The sequence below is a fragment of the Gallinula chloropus genome, assembly GCF_964237585.1.
Source record: "Gallinula chloropus genome assembly, chromosome: 28".
NCBI classification, from domain to species: domain Eukaryota; kingdom Metazoa; phylum Chordata; class Aves; order Gruiformes; family Rallidae; genus Gallinula; species Gallinula chloropus.
The window spans coordinates 1,711,605-1,729,825 of record NC_140113.1 but is presented as its reverse complement, the minus strand read 5'-3'; the positions used below and the strand labels follow the sequence as shown (position 1 = coordinate 1,729,825).

The following is an 18,221-nucleotide window of genomic DNA, read 5'->3' as shown; positions in this document are numbered from 1 at the left end:
CCCCCACAAGCCTATTTCACACCTGGGCACTTTCCCTTTATTGCAAGACAAAGGTTGGAATGTCAACCCTGTACCCTTGGGGACCAGCTCCAAATAACTGGCCTCTGAGAGAGCCCTGTCAGGGGGCAGCGTGGGCTCGTAGCCCCAAAGGGCCTGGAAGCTGGGCAGGGTCTGGCCAGGAAGGACCAAGCCACATGCCACTGGAGCAAGTCAAGGAGACAGGAGATGCCATGGGAAGAGATGGGAGGATGCTCTATATTTGTAGCTCATCATAAGACCATTTTCTCTCCCCTAACTTCTTCCATGATAACTCCTAGCGCTGTCCACCTGACAGCTTGGGCCCCTGTGTGTTATTACCAACACCTTTTTGAGTCACTGGAGTGTAGAATTAGGAGTTATTCCTCCTGTGTTCACAGCTTTTCACTGATACAGCTTGATCTTCCAGGTCACCTGAGAGTGGATGAATAGCTCAGTGCAGTTTCTTATGGAACCTCATCACTGAAATCTCTCCATGGGCAAAACCAGTCACTAAATTCTACCTGGTTTGGTTTTGTCTGTCACTACAAGTGATGCTCCCATTCATCCCATCCCCCTGCTTTAAAATCCTTGCATGCAGGATCCTTGCCAAGTGTTTTTCTAAAAACCTGGTTGATTTGACACTAGCTCTTTATAGGTCCTTAAGCACCCTTGCCCTCCTCCTCCTCTTAAGTTGGGAATCTCTCTGGGTAGCTGGGAAGATAACCCAGGGCAAAGATAAGACCAGGGCAAAGAAATAGAGTGCAAAAGTCTTCCTTCCCCATTTTTCACTTTCACCATCTTCTGACTGATGTCCCTAAAATAACCAAAAATTCCACTGTCTGTGTGAAACCTCATTGCCAGGAACAAGGCATTAGTTTTGCAACATTGAACTTTCTTGCAAAACATCCTGTGCTTCCTGGTTCCAGCCTTGAAGCTGCCTCCAAAAATGCTCTCACAAAGATTTCAGTGCTTCTGGCAAAGTGGTGAAGCAGCTATGGATGGGAGAACCTTCACTAAGAGAGCAAAGCCACCTTCTTCCTCACAAAGAGGAAAATCCAGCCATTAAGAGGCCATCAGTCTGCAAGAGAACTTTGATGACTTACCACAGCAGCCTGAAAACTTCCCGCTGATGCAATAGAGAGTATTTACACAACTTCAGGCCAGAGATGCTGAGGGAATGTGCTGTGGAGGGGCCACTGAATTGCAAAACAGGCAGATGGAGAAAGGGAGCAAGTCAGCAAGAGGGTGGGGACATCACTGGAGCAAGTTCTGCTGGTGAGTTCCTTCTGTGCAAGACGTTTTGCTCTGCAGAAGGCTGCTGAGCATATGGGGGAACGTGGGATCTAATAGCTAATCCTGAGCTTTCCCATTTCAAAATTGAAATCTCATTTTGTTTGCACCAAAGTACCTTTTCCAGTGCATGTGGATGGGGAGGTACCTGGAGAAAAGAGCAGGTGAGTCCCTTTATATGCATATGGGTTCTGCTCTCACCTTCTCTGGACAGGAATTTGCGCCGTTGCCCTGGTGTGATCCAACTCTTAAGAAAGGCAAGGTTTGGAAGAGAGGTGAGTCCTCATTTCTTAACTCCTGATTCCTCAGGTCACCCTGGTGAATGGGAAGCCTAGTTTGTGTGCAGCAAACCCTTGATGGGTGATTTCAGAGCCATCAGCATGGATGTTTTCACTTCACTAGAGAGATGGGAACTTTGCCTGTCAAAGTAAGATGGCACTTCACCTCACCAAGGTGTGCTGGGTTGTTAGATGAAGAGTGGTTTGGGAGCAAGAAAGAATGTCTTTGCAGTTAGAATCTTCCTTTGGTGGTTCTGCTTTTAGAAGTGACTGCCTGGGGTGGTAATCCATTCTGCTGTAGGAAGCTGGAGTTGAACTCGATGATCCTTATGGGACCCTTCCAACTCAGTACATTCTATGATTCTAAGTTCCACCACATCCCTGCTGGGCTGGAAGCCAGACTGTGCTTTTCCAGTACACAAAAAGGACATGTGAGTCCTGCCTCAGCACCTGGAAAAATCATTGAGAAGATCATACTGGGTGCTATTGAAAGGCATTTAAATAACAATTCAACTCACCAGGCACAGTCACCATGGGCTCACAAAGGGAAAAGCCTCTTTAATTAATTTGATGTCCTCCTATGAAAAGGTCACCCACCTCATGGGTGAAAGGAAGGGCATGGATGGAGTTTTGCTGGCTTTCAGTGAGGTTTTTGACACTGTTCCTCACAGCATCCTCCTGGACCTCTTGTCCATCTGTGAGATGAGCAGGCTCACAGTGGGCTGAGTGAAGAACCAACGGGGTGGCAGGGCTCAGAGGGCTGTGGTGAGCGGGACTGCATCAGGCTGGCAACTGGCGAGCAGCAGCGTTCCTCAGGGCTCAATCCTAAGGGCTGTTTCTGAGCAGCACGTGTATCAGTGATCTTGATGCAGGAGTTGAAAGCCCCGTTAGCCAGCTTGCTGATGATATCAAACTGGGAGGTGCTGTTGACTCTCTTGAGGGACAAGAGGCCTTGCAGAGGCATCTAGATAGAGTGGAGCATTGGGCAATGAGCAGCAGCCTGCAACTGAACCAGTCCAAGTGCTGTTTTCTGCACCTGGCAGAGGGTAACACTGGGTACCAGTCTCAACTGGAAGAGTAGTGACTGGAGAGCAGCCCTGCAGAAAGGGATCAAGAAGGAGGAAGTGGGGGGGGGGGGGGCGGGATAGGGGGGGTTGGTCTCACCAGAGCAGAGGGGACACTGCTCGATCTGCTGGCCACGCTCCTTGTGATGCAGCCCAGGATGCCATTGGCCTTCTGGGCTGTGAGTGCTCGTTGTTGGCTCATGTCCAGCTCTGCACCCATCAGTGTCCCCAAGTCCTTTTCCTCAGGCTGCTCTTCATCACATCACGCCCAGCCTGTGCTGGTAGTGAGGATTATCCTGACCCATGTGCGGGACCTTGTACTTGGCCTTGATGAACTTCATGAGGTTGACACAGTCCCACCTCTCCAGATTGTCCAGGTCCCCCTGACATGTTGACCCACCACTGACAGGCAAAGTTTTCAGCAAGTCTGATGTATATTGGCTCCACCAAAGGATAAAAGCAGGGTGGGATAATAAGAAAGTGCATGTGTGATCAAGCTGGGCCACCTCCAGTGTCTCTCCACTGCTCTGAACCTCAGGAAGGCATTAGCACCTGCACCAACAGATCTGTCAGATGGAGGTCTTCCTCCACCTGCCTGTTGGAAATGACCCTGTACTGTGAACCAATTCCTCTTGAAGGCACTATCTTCAGCTCATGATAGGCACTTATCTGAGTCCAAATGGCAGACACTAGGTGTGTGCTTATAGAGAATGTAAACCCATTTGTGATGGTTTCTTTGACTTAATTTAGGATTGCAAATGGAGCAGCTCTTATTCAACTTGCAACACCAAACTTTTCAGCACCTGCTGATGCACTAAGATGACTTTGCTCTTCTTTGGTTTCATCTAGTCTTGTGTTTTCTTTGTAAACTCCTGGGAACAAGAAGAGTTTTCAGACCCTGTATCCATCAAGACACAGTGACAGTAGGAAAAGAAGTACTTGAATAGTCAGGTAATAATGGTCCTACTGACAAGGATGGTTGGATTGCTGGTGTCTTCTGGCACTCCAGAGAGGGCTGGTTTGCCTGTGTAGCCCTGTTGTTCTTTTGTTCTGAGGAATATGGGAATAACAGTCAAAATTAAACAGTTAAAGAAGAGGAGGCTGCTCCAGGCCTTGCAGCCAGTAGGTAACAGAGCAGAAGTAGTCCTTTATTTACCTCTTGAAAGTAGGCTTGATCTTGCTTTTAGTATTTGTGAAGGCAGGACAGCAGATTAACCACATCAGTGGAGTTTGACTTGAAAGTCCTGTTGTGCTTCAAAGGCCAGTCAGTGAAGCATCATCCTGAGGCTCCACAGAGGCAGTGGGGACCATGATCTTTTCTGCAGAACCAGCCAGTGCCACTCCCTGTCGTGGGGAAAAGCTGTTCTTGTCCATCTAGAAGGTGTCAGAAATGCTGTTTGGAACAGTCTGTGTACAGACACTGGTTTTATTGCCAGGTGGTCACAATGCCTCCCTGTTCAAACTGAGAAACCTCCTACAAACAAGCCTGGGTGGCTCTGGAGCCATGTCTGGCTGCCAGGGCCACCACAAGCCATTCCTCACTGCTACAGAGTCCAGAGCTTCTCCAGAGACACCAGAGCAGTCGTGACAAGATCCTGGCAGCTCTACAGCTGCCTTGTCCCAAAGTCTGCTCCTTACAGAGGGGCAGAGGAGCTCATTAATAAACTCTCAATAAATCTACTCAGGCAAATGACCTAAAAACAAAGGTGTTGGGGCGGGGCTGCAGCTTATGCTTTCCCTCCTGTGCTTCTCCCTGCCCAGCGTAGGCAGAGCTGTGCCTTGGGGACTGAGCAGTTGTGCTGACCATGAGTGAGCAGAGTCATGTCAACAGCCTGTTCCTCAACGAGGACGCAGCCAAGCGCCTCAACGCCGAGAGCCGGGTGCAGCGCCTGCGGCAGGCGGTGCAGAAGCGAGCGGCGCGGGCCAAGAAGAGGATGCACAGCATCACTGCTGACAGTGCTAAAAGCTTCTTCAGGAGAAACGCCTTCGTCCTCTTCACCATTGCTGCAGTCTTACTAGGTATGGAGCTGGTGGGAACACTGGGCACCGTTTATAAATGTTGGGAAATATTTGGTTGTGCCACAAAGATTTGATCTGATTTGATTTGATCCCAGTGATTTGGCTGGGAAGATGAAGCTGGTGAACTGGCACCTCAAAATGCTGTCCAAATCAGAAGTAACTTTGTGTCCAAGGACAACAGACCTTATAGAAGGCGTGTGTGAGGAAGTCCCCTGTGGCTACAGCTTAGGAACAGTCTGCAACAGAAAGGGTTTGTTGATCCAGCTGTCATATAAACTCATCCAGGTTTGTTCAGAGGCTTCTTGTGAGTGCAGCTACAGGCACGAGGGCTCTTCAGGGTCATCCCATGGTTTTAGCCTGGCAATACCAGAAGGGATAACGGGCTGTGATAGAAGGCAAACTAGATCTACCCAGCAAATAGTGGATCATCCCTAGCTTTTGATCCAGACTATATGTCTAACTCACTAGCTGAACTCAGCTCCAAGAGGTCTGAAGTGTCTGGAGGGGAAGCCGAAGGATATGGAAGTCTTACAAGGAGAGGCTGAAGGCCCTGGGGTTTCTTCAGCCTGCAGAAGAGGAGGCTGAGGGGAGACCTCGTGGGGTCTGTGGCTTCCTGCTGAGGGGAGCGAAGAGGCAGCACCGATCTCTCTCCTCTCTTTGGGGAGCAGGGACAGAACCTGAGGGAATGTGAATGAGGTGTGAAGCTGCACCAGGGGAGGTTTAGGCTGGGTGTCAGGAAGAGGTTCTGTGCTGGGCGCTGGCACAGGCTCCCCAGGGAAGGGGTCACAGCCCTGAGCTGGGCTGAGGGCAAGAAGTGTCTGGACGATGCCCTCAGTGCCCTGTTCTGACTGGACTGTGCCTGTGTGGAGCCACGAGTGGGACTCGATGGGCCTTATGGGTCCCTTCCAAGTCAGGAGATTCTGTAATTCTACATGAGAGGACAAAGTCTCTGAACTGAAAAGATGTTAAGATGATGCCTGGGTCACTTTGGTTAAGCTGAGAGGTTCTGACTCTGGTCACAGCGTTTTTGTGCTGATGATCTTCCTGGGAACAGACCCCACAGGAGCAGCAGACAGAGCAACAAGGGGACCTGTGGTTTAGCAGGAGGCTCCTGCACATACAAATACATCAGAGGGAGGAGAGGGAGCATTGACTACACACTGGAGTAGAAAAAGTAACAGCATCTTTTCTTTTGGGGAGAGGAGGAGCTGAAAGGAGATGAGAAACAGAAAAGCCATGCTGTAGGACTGGGGGACAGGCCATTGGATCACACTGTCCCATTTCCATTCTCATCCCTTGTCCACAGGGATCATCCTGGCCTTCTCCCTCCGGCCCTACCAGCTGACCTATCGCCAGATCAAGTATTTCTCCTTCCCTGGGGAGCTGCTGATGCGTATGCTCCAGATGCTGGTTCTTCCTCTCATTGTCTCTAGTTTGATCACAGGTGAGCTGTGCTTTCTGCTTTCAGACAAGGCAACACTGAGCAAAGACAGATGGTAGCTCTTGGTGGAGTAGCCTTTGTGCCCCAACTGGAGGTGCTTGGATTATCTTGGCTAATAGTGACAAGCCTGAACATAGAGCTGTAGTGGGCATGAGTCACACTCTTATCTCTGCTGGCTCAATGGGGAAGAGAAACAGAAGGCCTTGTGCTTTCTCACAAGAGCAAGGAGGATGCAACGTGGTATTTCAAATGCCCAAAACTTGAGCACTAGCAAGAATTTCATCTTATGTAACCTCAAATGTCAACAAGTTTGTTGCCCAAGTCAGCTTCAGGTCTCATGCAGCCTGGGGAAGGTTAATTCATGTCAGTCCAAAAGAGCTGGAGCCGATCACTGGCTGGAGAGCTTGTTTCATCCTCATAGAAGACATGCCAACCAGCCAAACTTTGAGACAGTGGAAGGGACTACAAGGCATTCCACCTGCTGAAACATCCCACCATTAAGGACTTACAGGCCCAAGGTACTGGCAGGGGATTATTTCCCTTCTAGAAGCTTTATGAGGTAATGGCCATATTCCCAAAGGCAGCCTAAGACCCACCAGTGTGATAATTCTTCATAACCACAAGCCACATTCTCCCACATCAACATCACCTTGAGCACCAATGGCTGCCCCTTGTATGCTGGGCTTCCTAGAGACCCCAGTTCCCTGCCCAAATCAGACAACGTGCCCTGGACACTTTGAATCATCCTCAGGCTTCCCCCTTCCCTCCAAGACAATAGACCTTTTCACCTTGTCTCTCTGTGACTCCTCAGGAATGGCCTCACTGGATGGCAGAGCCTCAGGGAAGATGGGGATGCGGGCTGTGGTCTACTACATGGTGACCACAATCATAGCAGTCTTCATTGGCATCCTCATGGTGATCATCATCCACCCAGGAAAAGGATCTAAGGACAAGCTTCACCGAGAAGGCAGAATCGAGCAGGTGCAGACCACAGATGCCTTCATGGACTTGGTGAGGTAGGTGACCAAGATGATCTCATGTTGAGATTATATTCCTCCATGGAATGTCCTTTTGGAGTGTCACAGCTTTAGGCATCCACTTTTATGGAAAGAAGTGGGTGTTTAGCTGAGTTTTGCCCAGCCCACTCCCTTCAGCTCAGTCGAGCTGACTGGCTGTGCCATGCTGAGATGAATGCTTGGCCAGGAGCTCTGGAGTCCAGCCTGTCTGTTAGAGGCATTAATGCAAGAAGCCAAGGTGTGCCCAGCAAAACAAGGAATGAAAACTATCAATTTGTAGCACTGTCAAGATTAATATGTAATTTTTAACCCAAAATCAAGCAAGGAAAGAAACAGGATTGAGACTTGACAAGTGTACAAGAACTTCTCCACTGATATCTCAGGTGTCATTTTTTGGTCATGGTTTTATTTCCTGCTTCTTTTACCTAAGAGTCTCTCCTGTTAGGGAAGAAAGAAAAGAGCAGCTCACAAAATACCAGTTGGGAAAAATAATCTGCAAGGATGACCATATTCCCATCTCCTGTCAGTCAGACAGAAAGGTCTCATCTGCTCTGTAGCCTGAGCTGGCATTGTGACAGTTGTGACCAGAGACACTTCTCCAGGACAGAGGCACCGGCCAGGAAGCCCACCTAAGCCTATGTCTTCCTTCCAATCAAACAGGTCAATAAGTCTTCCCTTGTTTCATCTCCTGCAGGAATATGTTCCCACCCAACCTGGTAGAAGCCTGCTTCAAACAGGTATGTTTCATACCCACCTGGCCCATCACTTCCCTTTGCACCCTGTGTCCCAGACCACGGTCCAACCTACTTTGATGAGGGATTCAACAGTGATTGCTTTATAGTGCCTTCACACTTCCTCAGCTCTAACTGCTCCAGGAGACATTGCTGTCATTATATCATCCCCCATACAAGCTTTTCAAGCTTTTCAAGCTGCCTGTAGATGGGGGCTTCAAGCTCTTATTCCACCCCACACTTAAGAGTCAGGAAGGGTTTGTGTGATCTCAAGCAACAGGCTTGGACTGGCAGTGGAACAGGAGCAGATTCTCCAAGGATTTGTCACTCCCACAGCACTAGTGGCTTTGGAAGACTTATCAGAGAAGCCAGACAATCTTGGTCCTGAGGGTATGAGATGCTCCAATGGTCAGCTCTGTGAACTTTCTGATGAAAGCACTAAGCTGGGGAGTTGGAGAACAGGAGCATGTTTCCCCACACAGACCAGCAGGAATTTGCAGTACTCACCCTTCTTTAGGAAGGGCTGCAAGAGCTTCCTTAGCATGTCATCCTGAGCTCCTGACCTGGGGCTTGTGAGCACATCTGACTCTCTGTGTCTTTTCAGTACAAGACGCAGTACAGCACCAGGGTCTTCACCAGAACCGTCCTCCACAGCAGCAACGCCACGGCAGGTGTGACAACCACTCAGATTCCTGCGCCTGAGAACTTCACCGGCATCTTGGAGAATGTCACTCATGCCCTGGGGACCCTCTCCGAGGTGCTGACCTTTGAAGAAGTCATTCCCATCCCGGGCTCGGCCAATGGGGTGAACGCGCTGGGGCTGGTAGTGTTCTCCATGTGCTTCGGTTTGGTGATCGGCAGCATGAAGCAGAAGGGACGGGCCCTGCGGGAGTTCTTTAACTGCCTCAACGAAGCCATCATGAGGCTGGTGGCCATTATCATCTGGTGAGGAGCACGGCCGGTTGGAGCTGCAGGTCTGCAGGTGCAGTTGCCACTGACCTGACCAGAAGTGGGGTAGCTTTGAGGATGACATGCACAGGAAAAGCAGATGGGCGCAGCTCTCCTTTTGGCTCCATCAAGCCGGAGGGAAAAGTCTGGATGGGATATTTGTTCACATTTCATTTCCTGTTTTTTGTTTGTTTTTTTTACCTTAGAAATATCAGGTACACCAGGACTTGCTTTCCTTGAGGCTGCTGGCAACATCCTTGGAAGACCAGAGAGCTGGAGTGGAAGATCTCTTAGCCTTACCAACAGGGGTAGGGTGTGAGGCTTTCCCACCAAAAGCTTTCCTTCCAGCTATGTTCCAGGAGTCTCACTTAGCTACCAATTGAAACCTGGCACTTTCCTGCCACTCAGGGTGGTACCTGTATGCATTAGCTCTGATTGTGGAGCTGGGTTGATAAGGTCAACTCAAAGTTACTTCCTTCTGCTTTGAGGTCTCCCACATCCAAAGTCCTCAAGACTTGTTGCTTTCTGTGGAAGGCTGCCTGTGCTATATGGTCCTGATAAGCCAGGCATTGCTGAGAGGAGTCTTCTCTAGAAAGCAGCATTTCACCAAATGTGAAACTCTTGACCCATCTTAAGCTCAGGGTCTAAGTAGGACTTTGTGGTAGGTACCACAATACAGGAGAAACGTGGGACTGGCAAAATACTTGGGAATGTCTGGCAGGGAGGGGATCTGTCAGCCCTGCACTCCCTTCCTGTTCTTCTAGTCACAGTCTTGTATCTCAGAGGAACATCCTGGGCACAGGGGAACAGGCCTTACACAAAGGGGAGGAACAACATAGCAGTGTCAGTGGGCCCCAGCCCCTCTGGGATCCCTTCCTCCATGGATGAGCCAGAACTTTGGTCTTTGTTTTCCTGACACAAGATAAGAGTTGCCTGAGGGCACAGAAGGGAGAGCACGAGCACAGTGGAACAAGTAGACCTGCATGCTACTCCCAGAGACAATTGCAAGGTGTCTTCAACTCCCCCTTACAGCAAAGGATGGCAGGGTCTTGATGTATAGCACATAGGTTACGCTTAGGAAACTCCCTGTGTGCATACAGTGAGTAGTGTCTGGAGAGAGCTCCTGACTTATAAAATCCTGCTGGTACAGGAGGCAGGAGTGTCAGCTGCAGCTTAGTGCTCCTTCCTGAAGCCACAGTCTGCAGAGCATCTCCCAGGACCTCGTTTTTCCTGGTGAGATCTGGTCACTAGCTGTCTTCTAAGAAGGTCAGAGGAAATGAAATATTTGTGAAATCCTTTCCTGAAACTTTTCCAAACCTCCCAGGCTAAGTTGGGATTTGGCATGTGGACCTCTGAGCCTTTTGCATGAATTGCATGTGAGCTCTTGAGCTGTAGAAGCCAAGCCCTGAGAGGTGTGGTGGGGGAGCTGGAATTTTCTTTGGTCCAGTTATTTGTCCATGTTTAGTCTAGTGCCCATGATTTTCTCCATGTCTGTGTTTTGGCTTCCTTTCTGTGGAGCCTCCCTGCTGCTCATGAGATGCATTGTTATGGAGGGAGGGAAAAAGCCACAAGGAATGGAAAGGACAGCAGCATACCTTGAAATGGGGTTTTACATACACCACAGCTGCTTTCACAGGTGTTGGTGTGCCCAACCCTTGCTACACCAGCTGTAGAGTCTCTATAGGTTCCTATTCCCTATATGTAAATATCTGAAGATAGCAAGGCTGATGTCCCAGAGCCTATGGGACACTATGGCTTTTACTCCCTGATTCCCTGCTCCTCCCATACTTCCCTGTGCCTCACAGGAAGATCAAATCCTCTCAAGCCCAAGTTCTGTTAGGAAAGGGACTCTGAAGACTCCTCTACACAACCTTCTCTATCAAGAAGTGTTGTGGAGAACCCAGGAGGAGGAAGCCTCCACCAGTGCCCAAGCTGTGCACGTGACACAGTGCTGGGGTCCCTGAGAGTGTGACAAGTGCTGGTTTGGGACTGTAAGGTAAACATGTCACAGCTCTCCCCAGGTTTCCAGAAAAGAAACCAGCAGTGTTATGCAGTGATTAGGCTCAGTGAGCATTTCTGATGTGTTGGTGTATGGAGGATTTATCCAGAGAGCATGTGTTACAGCTGGTGTGAAATTATTTGTGCCAGTTCTGAGCACCTGCCTTGTGTTTCTGCCACAGGTATGCTCCAGTTGGGATCATGTTTTTAATTGCTGGCAAAATCCTGGAGATGGATGACCTGGCAGTGATGGGAGGCCAGCTGGGGATGTACACACTCACTGTCATCGTTGGACTCCTCATTCACGCGCTCTGCATCCTGCCACTGCTCTACTTCATCGTTACTCACAGAAACCCCTGGGTATTCATTGCAGGGCTTCTGCAGGCCCTCATCACAGCCCTGGGCACCTCCTCAAGGTATGATGGCAACCAAGGAGTAGAGTTGGGGTACTCTGGGGCTGCTTCTTAGCACTCCATTGCCCTCAGTGCAGCACTAGAGTCTCACAGTTTCTAGCACTAGCAGCTTTTTGCCTTGGTCCAGCCAAGCTCATGTTAGAGTGGAAAGATTCCCACCCCCTGCACAGGAGCCCTGAGCACATGGGCACCTCTAAGCACAGGGCATGGCCCATGTTCCTCCTTACCAAACACAGTGCCCACTCTGTTTGCAGCACTGAAATGCTGAGCTCAGGACAAACACCAGATCCCACTGCACTGCAGCCTTACTCCCCATGCTCATGCCTCACACACATGTTGCTCTGCCTCAGGCACACATGCTGCATGGAGCCAGCATTAAACTCATGGGAGACCTGGGCAATGGCATAAAGACCCCTATGTTCAGTGACACCTGACATACAACACAGCCAAAGCATAAGACTGTAGGGACCTGTTGTTTCCCTACATGTTGTGTTTCAGCCTATATTCTTTTCCTGGCAAGCACATAGCAGCCTTTCCCATGCCATGTCTGAAACACATGGCATTTTTCCTGCTCATGTTCTCTTTCAGAAACAATTCTCTGCAAGATATGCTCTCACACATGGGTCATTCTTGTCTTGTGCACTGAGGGGGGTAAGAAAGGGCTCCAGTTTTTTTTTTCTAATGGCTGCAGAAGGAGTTTTGGTCTTGTGGCTCTGTCCTGTGTACCCTGAATCCTCCAGCATCACCTTCATTTGGTGTTATACCAGCATCATCAGCCTCAGGGTTACACAGCCCCTGCCCCAGCCCCCTGAGGAATGCCATGTCTGAATGTGCAACTGCAGCGTGCACCATATCTGAGGAAGCCTTGCTTAGACTGTTCTTTCTCCTAGCAACTTCTGGCCTTCTGGCTCACATGGCAGGGTGAAAAAGCAGGTGGGTAAGGCCATAAACCAGGCAGAGGCTTAGCCCCTCTTCCAAAGTCAGCATAAACACCCAATTCATGGTGTTTTGTAAATTCCTTTCAGCTCAGCGACGCTGCCCATCACCTTCAGGTGCCTGGAAGAAAACAATGGTGTGGACAGGCGCATCACAAGGTTTGTTCTGCCCGTGGGAGCGACAATTAACATGGATGGCACCGCTCTGTATGAGGCCCTTGCAGCCATCTTCATCGCACAAGTCAACAACTATGAACTTGACTTCGGGCAGATCATCACAATAAGGTGACTTTTGAAAGAGCTGTGGGACTACAGGGCAGGCTGCAGTTTTGTTGGCTTATCAGAGGGGTGGTCAGGTTCCTCTTCTGCTCATAAAATGCAAGGGGTGGGGGGAAGTATGGAAAAGAAGGGTGTACTACATCTCCAGGTGTAGAAGCACATGTGATTTGGGTTTTGAAGCTCCACTTGAGCCCCTGTTGCATTTCCAGGTCTGGGCCATCCCTTAGATGTGGGACTGTTGGAGAGGGTTCAGAGGAGGGCCATAAGGATGATTAGAGTGCTGGAGCACCTGCTCTACAAGGAGAGGCTGAGGGAGCTGGGCTGGGTCAGCCTGGAGAAGAGAAGGCTGTGGGGGGACCTCATTGCAGCCTCCCAGTCCCTGAAGGGAGCAGAGGAACAGGAGGGGAATCAGCTTGTTCAAAGGGGAGATAATGGCAGGACAAGGGGGATGGATTAAAGCTGAAGGAGAGGAGGTTTAGATTAGATACTAGGGGGAAGTTTTTTACAGAAAGTGTGGTGAAGGGCTGGAAGGGGCTGCCCAGAGAAGTAGTGGATGCCCCGTCCCTGGGAGTGTTCAAGGCCAGGTTGGATGGGGCCCTGGGCAACCTTGTGTAGCTCCAGGCCTGGAGGTTGGTGTCACTGCCTGTGGCAGGGGGGTTGGAGCTCTGTGATCCTTGGGGTCCCTTCCAACCCAGACCAGGCTGGGATTCTATGATTCTATGATTCTTAGTCAGAGCTGCAGCGAGCAGGCTGTTATGGATGGGGGAGGAGGGGGGGGACACAGCAGGCTGGAGCCTGGCTGCCCTGTTGATGTCCCATGTGTCACCATCCTGCTCAGTGACCAGGGCAGAAAGACTGTCCACCTGCTTTGTAGACGATGAGTTTGAGCTCTTGACATTCTTCAAATGTGAGTAGTTCTCTCTCCTTCCCTTTGCTGACAGCTGTGCTTTCCTGTTCCCTCCAGCATCACTGCCACTGCAGCCAGCATCGGAGCCGCCGGGATTCCCCAGGCAGGACTGGTCACTATGGTGATAGTGCTGACATCAGTGGGGCTGCCTACTGAAGACATTACACTGATCATTGCTGTGGACTGGTTTCTGTAAGTTCTCTGCTCAGCAGCACGCTGTGCTCCGTGCTCCCTGACAGTGCTTAAATCAGGTCCCAGAAGTCTTATCTGTTGTCACTGTTGAAGGATATGATGGGTTGCTGGACTGGTGATGGCTTCAGCTCTTACACACAGAATATCTCATTGCAAAGGGTGGTTTAGATTTCTTGTCCTGCACAAAGAATCCAGTGCCTTGTCTCAGCATGTAACATGGATGCTGAAAGACTCTGGTTCCTCAGCAGCACTACATCACAGGTCTGCACCAACATTTCTGGACTTTTTGTAAAACAAAATGCAGCTCAAGTGTTAACAGATGTGGCAGTGCTCATCTGAGACCACAGAAAGGTCTCGGCAGCCCTTTGGAAAAGAAACTGGCCATGAGAAATCACAATAACTTTTCCCTCATTTTGTGGCAAATCCAGAGAAGAAACTGGGAATGCAGCAGAGCAGGAATGAATGTGAAGCTTGTGCTCAGTGCAACCCATCAAGGCAGGCTCTTTGAGGCAATTTGAGGCAATCTGAGGCTCATTTTCCCATCAAGGTTGAAGTGTCAATTAAAAGAGTGACTTGAAAAGTAGAAAACATTCAATTGAAGATGTTTCTTGAAATGGTTTTCTCACCCTTAGCTGGTACTAAGGAGCTATTTTTCCTTTTTCTGATGTTTCAGGGACCGCCTCAGAACGACCACGAACGTGCTGGGTGATTCCCTGGGGGCTGGGATTGTGGAGCACCTCTCCCGGCACGAGCTAGACGCACAGGACTGCGAACTGGGTAATTCCGTGCTAGAGGAGAAACAGCAGCTGTCCCACTTGGTTTGCCCACAGAACAACACCCTCAGGCACCTCAGGGCTGAGACAGCACTCTGAAATCTGGCAGCAGGGTGCAGATTAATGCTGTAAAAAGACAAGACCTCAAACAGAAGTCTGTAGTGGAGGACAGAGAAAGATCCCCTCTCCAAGAGGCTCACTCTCCTCCCCGCTCTGCCACATGCAGTCTTCCCTGATCCCATTTTTCCCCCATCTCTTCCTGACTGGCATTAAAGAGGAGACAATTAAACTGCAAAGGAAGTTTTATTCCAGAAAAGCCTGGTTTATTCATTCTTATGGAGTCCAAGAGTTAGACCTGAGGAAAGAAGACTCAGTGAATGAGCCGGACTAGAAGCTCCTCTGTTTCTGAGCTAAGGAATGAGCACAGCCAAGTGGCAAGGTGGGTTGGGGACACCACCACCTGTTGCTGTGATGACTCCTCTCTGCAGGACACAGCCTTCATTTGGTCAATGGCTTCTCCTCAAGCACGTAAAACTTTTAGCATTATTCATTTGGAGATCTCTGGAGAGCCCCAGCACTCCTGTTCAGATCTTCACTAGCAAGAGAGCACAGTGTCCTCCTTCCTCACAGTCCTGGTGTTCACAAAGATATGTGATGATGCTTCCTGAGAGCGTCACACTCCTCTGGCAACCCTTCTGGCTAGAGCTATTACAATCACCCAGCTCCTGAAGGAATGTGGGACAATACAGCAGAGACAAGGCTTACTGTGTTGGCTGGTAGCACAAATAGGAATCAACAGGCTTTTCAGTAGTGGAAGCTTCTAAAGGATTGTGAAAGGAGCAAAGAAAGACTTTATTGCATCCATCATTCAGCCTCTGAAACAGCTCTCCCCTCTACCAAGCTCTACCAAACACCAGTTAATTTCTCTTTAGTGAGCTGTTCTCCTCTTGCATTTTCCCTTCTAGGGGGAAAATGTAGAGTTTAAGAAGTTTGCCCACCTAAGCAGCTGGATGGTACCTCCATGCCAGGAAAGATCTACCCCAGATCTGCTTGGAAAACAGTTTCACTGCTCATCGTAAGACTCCTAAAGAAACTGCTCCTTTGCTCATCTCTGGCTGTTTTCAGAAGTGGCTTCCCTTCAGTTACATTGCTCCTGAATGTGCTTCAAAACATCTGTCTCTCTCCAGCTCTTTCTCTTTTATAGGCAGTGTCCAGTCCCTTCCCAGCACTTGTACAAGGTTGCCACTCCCCAAACTTACAAGTTTCCCAGTTCCAGCAAATGGAGCTCAGCTTCTGTTTAACACACTTGGGCATAAGCCCACATGACATCTGAAACAGCTCAGAGGTTCAAGGATGGACCTGCTTCATCCATGGTCTGACTCTCTTCCCTGACATGGCCAGGAACACAGCCTGTGTCTCTCACTCCAGTAAACAGGACTGGCAGGCATTGCTCCATCATCTCCAGGTCCATGGATATCCAGAAAATTCATGTCTAGACACAACCAGGAAGGTGGATAGGATCCAGAGTTTTGGGACTCCTACAGTGTAGGTGTCCTGCTTTAGAAATGGCTAAGCTCATTAGTCTGCTCATTAGTCAACAAGCCAGAGTACCAGTTAAACCCCTCTACGCTGACCTTCCATGCTCATCCTTTTCATCCAGAGGCCCCAGCTGTACCCTCAGAGGTGCACCTAAGTGGACCTCAGGAAGGAAGCCCTCAGAGGCATCAGCTGCAATCAGCTTTGCCAACCACAGCCACACAACTGCCATGCTTAGCTCCCCAACAAAGCTAACAAAGCTTCCAAAAGCACACTTCTTGCCAGGCCCAAAGCCAGACCCTGCAGCTCTTTTGGGCCCTTCAGGAATTGCAGGGTTATATATTGGTGCTGCCACATTCCACATCCTACAGGTAGAGTATTCTGTTTTATGGACTGGACAATTGTTGGGCATCTGAGGTAAATGGACAAATGCATCTCTTTCACATGAAAGTGGAAAACACAGCAGGGACAATAGATGTCTCCATGTAGCAGCAGTTGGCCCCAGAGCCTGAGGCAGCAGTTTCCTGCCTGTGGGAAACAGGCTGCTTATTCTGACAAGAGATCTGCTCTAGCAGGGGGCAAGTGAGCAGGGTAACAAATTATCATCATCCTCTTTGCAGCATTTTTTTTTATCTTGTATGAATACTATTATAATGTCTGCTCTTCTCCTTTCTAGACTAAACAGACCCAGTATCCCCTCACAGGTAATAACCATTCACATTCCTAAGCTCTGGACTTTTTCCTCACTGTTCCACATCTTTCTTAAAAGGGGAGTAACTAAAATTTGTCACCACAATCCAACTAAAGATTTATGAGTGCTAAATACTAAGGGAGGAATATTTCCTGTACATTAAGATTTAGCTCTTAGACTCATGTTACCATAGACTAATGGCATGCTGTGCATCAGCTGCTAGGAACAATGTGCATACCTACAGCAAATTCAAGTCTGTTCATCCTGTCTTAAATCTTAGTGAGGTTAGACTCTTGCTTTGATGAGATGGCTGTACCTAAAGACTGGATCTTAAAGAGTTCTAAGATACACTGCATTAGCTTGTATCTATAGTGGGCTAAGACAGCACTAGCTTATCATTAATGCAGCTCAGCTGACACGAGTCTAAACCTTCAAAAGAACAGACCTGCTTATAAAACCCAAGAAAGTGCTTTATTTTTTTTTTCACAACAGCATGAGAGCATTGACTCTACTCCAGTGGTAAAACCTGGGAATTCCTACATCATTTTAAGCAGAGCTGCTGCCTAGCCTGTTAGCTGCCAGCCTGTGTTTGTGCAGTTGATTACTGGTACCTACCCAGAGTCATGTACATTTGTCCATATTGAACTGCATCTTGTTTTCTTTCTTTCTTTTTCCAGACTATTTGTCCAATTTTTCAAGAAAGCATTGAATTCTAATCCTGAAGAGACTTCCTGTATATAAAGGGCAAACCGATAGATGGATTGGAAGAAGAGGTTGTTGGACTGGACTCTAGATCAAAATGGGAATTCATTCTGGGAAGTCCTATGGCTTGGGATACACAGACGGTCACACTAGATGATAATAAGGATCCCTTCTGTCTTTGTAATATATGCACGTGCTTTCTGGTTTAGAGATATTGCAAAGGGTCCCTCCAGCCCAATCATTTTTCAAAGTTATCTGGAAGGATCCTACTGATACTTTCATAAAACTCAGCAGGAATCTAACCTGTTTTCAGTTGCTGTTAGCAGACATGTAAACATACCAGGAGAGGGGCTCTCCCTACCACACTGCATCAACACGACCTCAGATGTTCCCGCAGAGCAGTCTGCTCCAAGCCTTGCCATGTGGGATTTCCTGCTTTCAACACAGAGCACACACAAGTAGAGGCCTCATTTTCAAATCCTGCAAACCAGTGTCCCATGGGGAATTTCAGAATTCAGCTGACAGTTTTTAGCTCTGGTGTTTACCCATGTTGTTGGCCAGTTTATGATTTGGATTATCTCTGTTTACAGCACCCAAACAGTAAAGTATCATCAGGAATTAGCACATATGTCTACACACAACCTTTCTCTCCATATATGAAAGGGGTGCATGTGCACAAACATATATTTTTGTTGCTAATCTAAGAAGCAAAAGCAATATAAACTCTCACTCTATAAAGATGCCCACTTTGATTTACCCAACCAGTGCCATCCTTAAAAGAACAAGGGTTATTCTACTTCATACCAGTAATGAGCTTTCCAAAGCAAGGTTTACCAGAAAGGAGCTCAATGCCTGATGACTTCAAGTTGTACCTGTTGGGGACATAACAAGAACGGTTCAATATACAAAGAAAATTCTCCACTTCATCTTTGACTTCCCTGTGCACGTCCCAAGGACCCACATCCCCACTGCATCTGACTTGGCAAGGAA

At 48.8% G+C, this 18,221-nt stretch overlaps 1 protein-coding gene across 1 annotated transcript; it reads left to right on the top strand.

The window, feature by feature from the left end:
* Window positions 1–4,455: 4,455 nt before the first annotated feature.
* LOC311201824 (excitatory amino acid transporter 4-like) lies at window positions 4,456–14,451 on the top strand (the record flags this gene model as incomplete). Its single annotated transcript, XM_084276285.1, has 9 exons — window positions 4,456–4,669; window positions 5,976–6,113; window positions 6,922–7,126; window positions 7,821–7,863; window positions 8,462–8,802; window positions 10,986–11,219; window positions 12,242–12,436; window positions 13,395–13,529; window positions 14,203–14,451. The coding sequence occupies 9 exons, from the start codon at window positions 4,456–4,458 to the stop codon at window positions 14,399–14,401; spliced, it is 1,704 nt and encodes a 567-aa protein (XP_084132411.1). The 3' UTR covers window positions 14,402–14,451.
* Window positions 14,452–18,221: the final 3,770 nt, after the last annotated feature.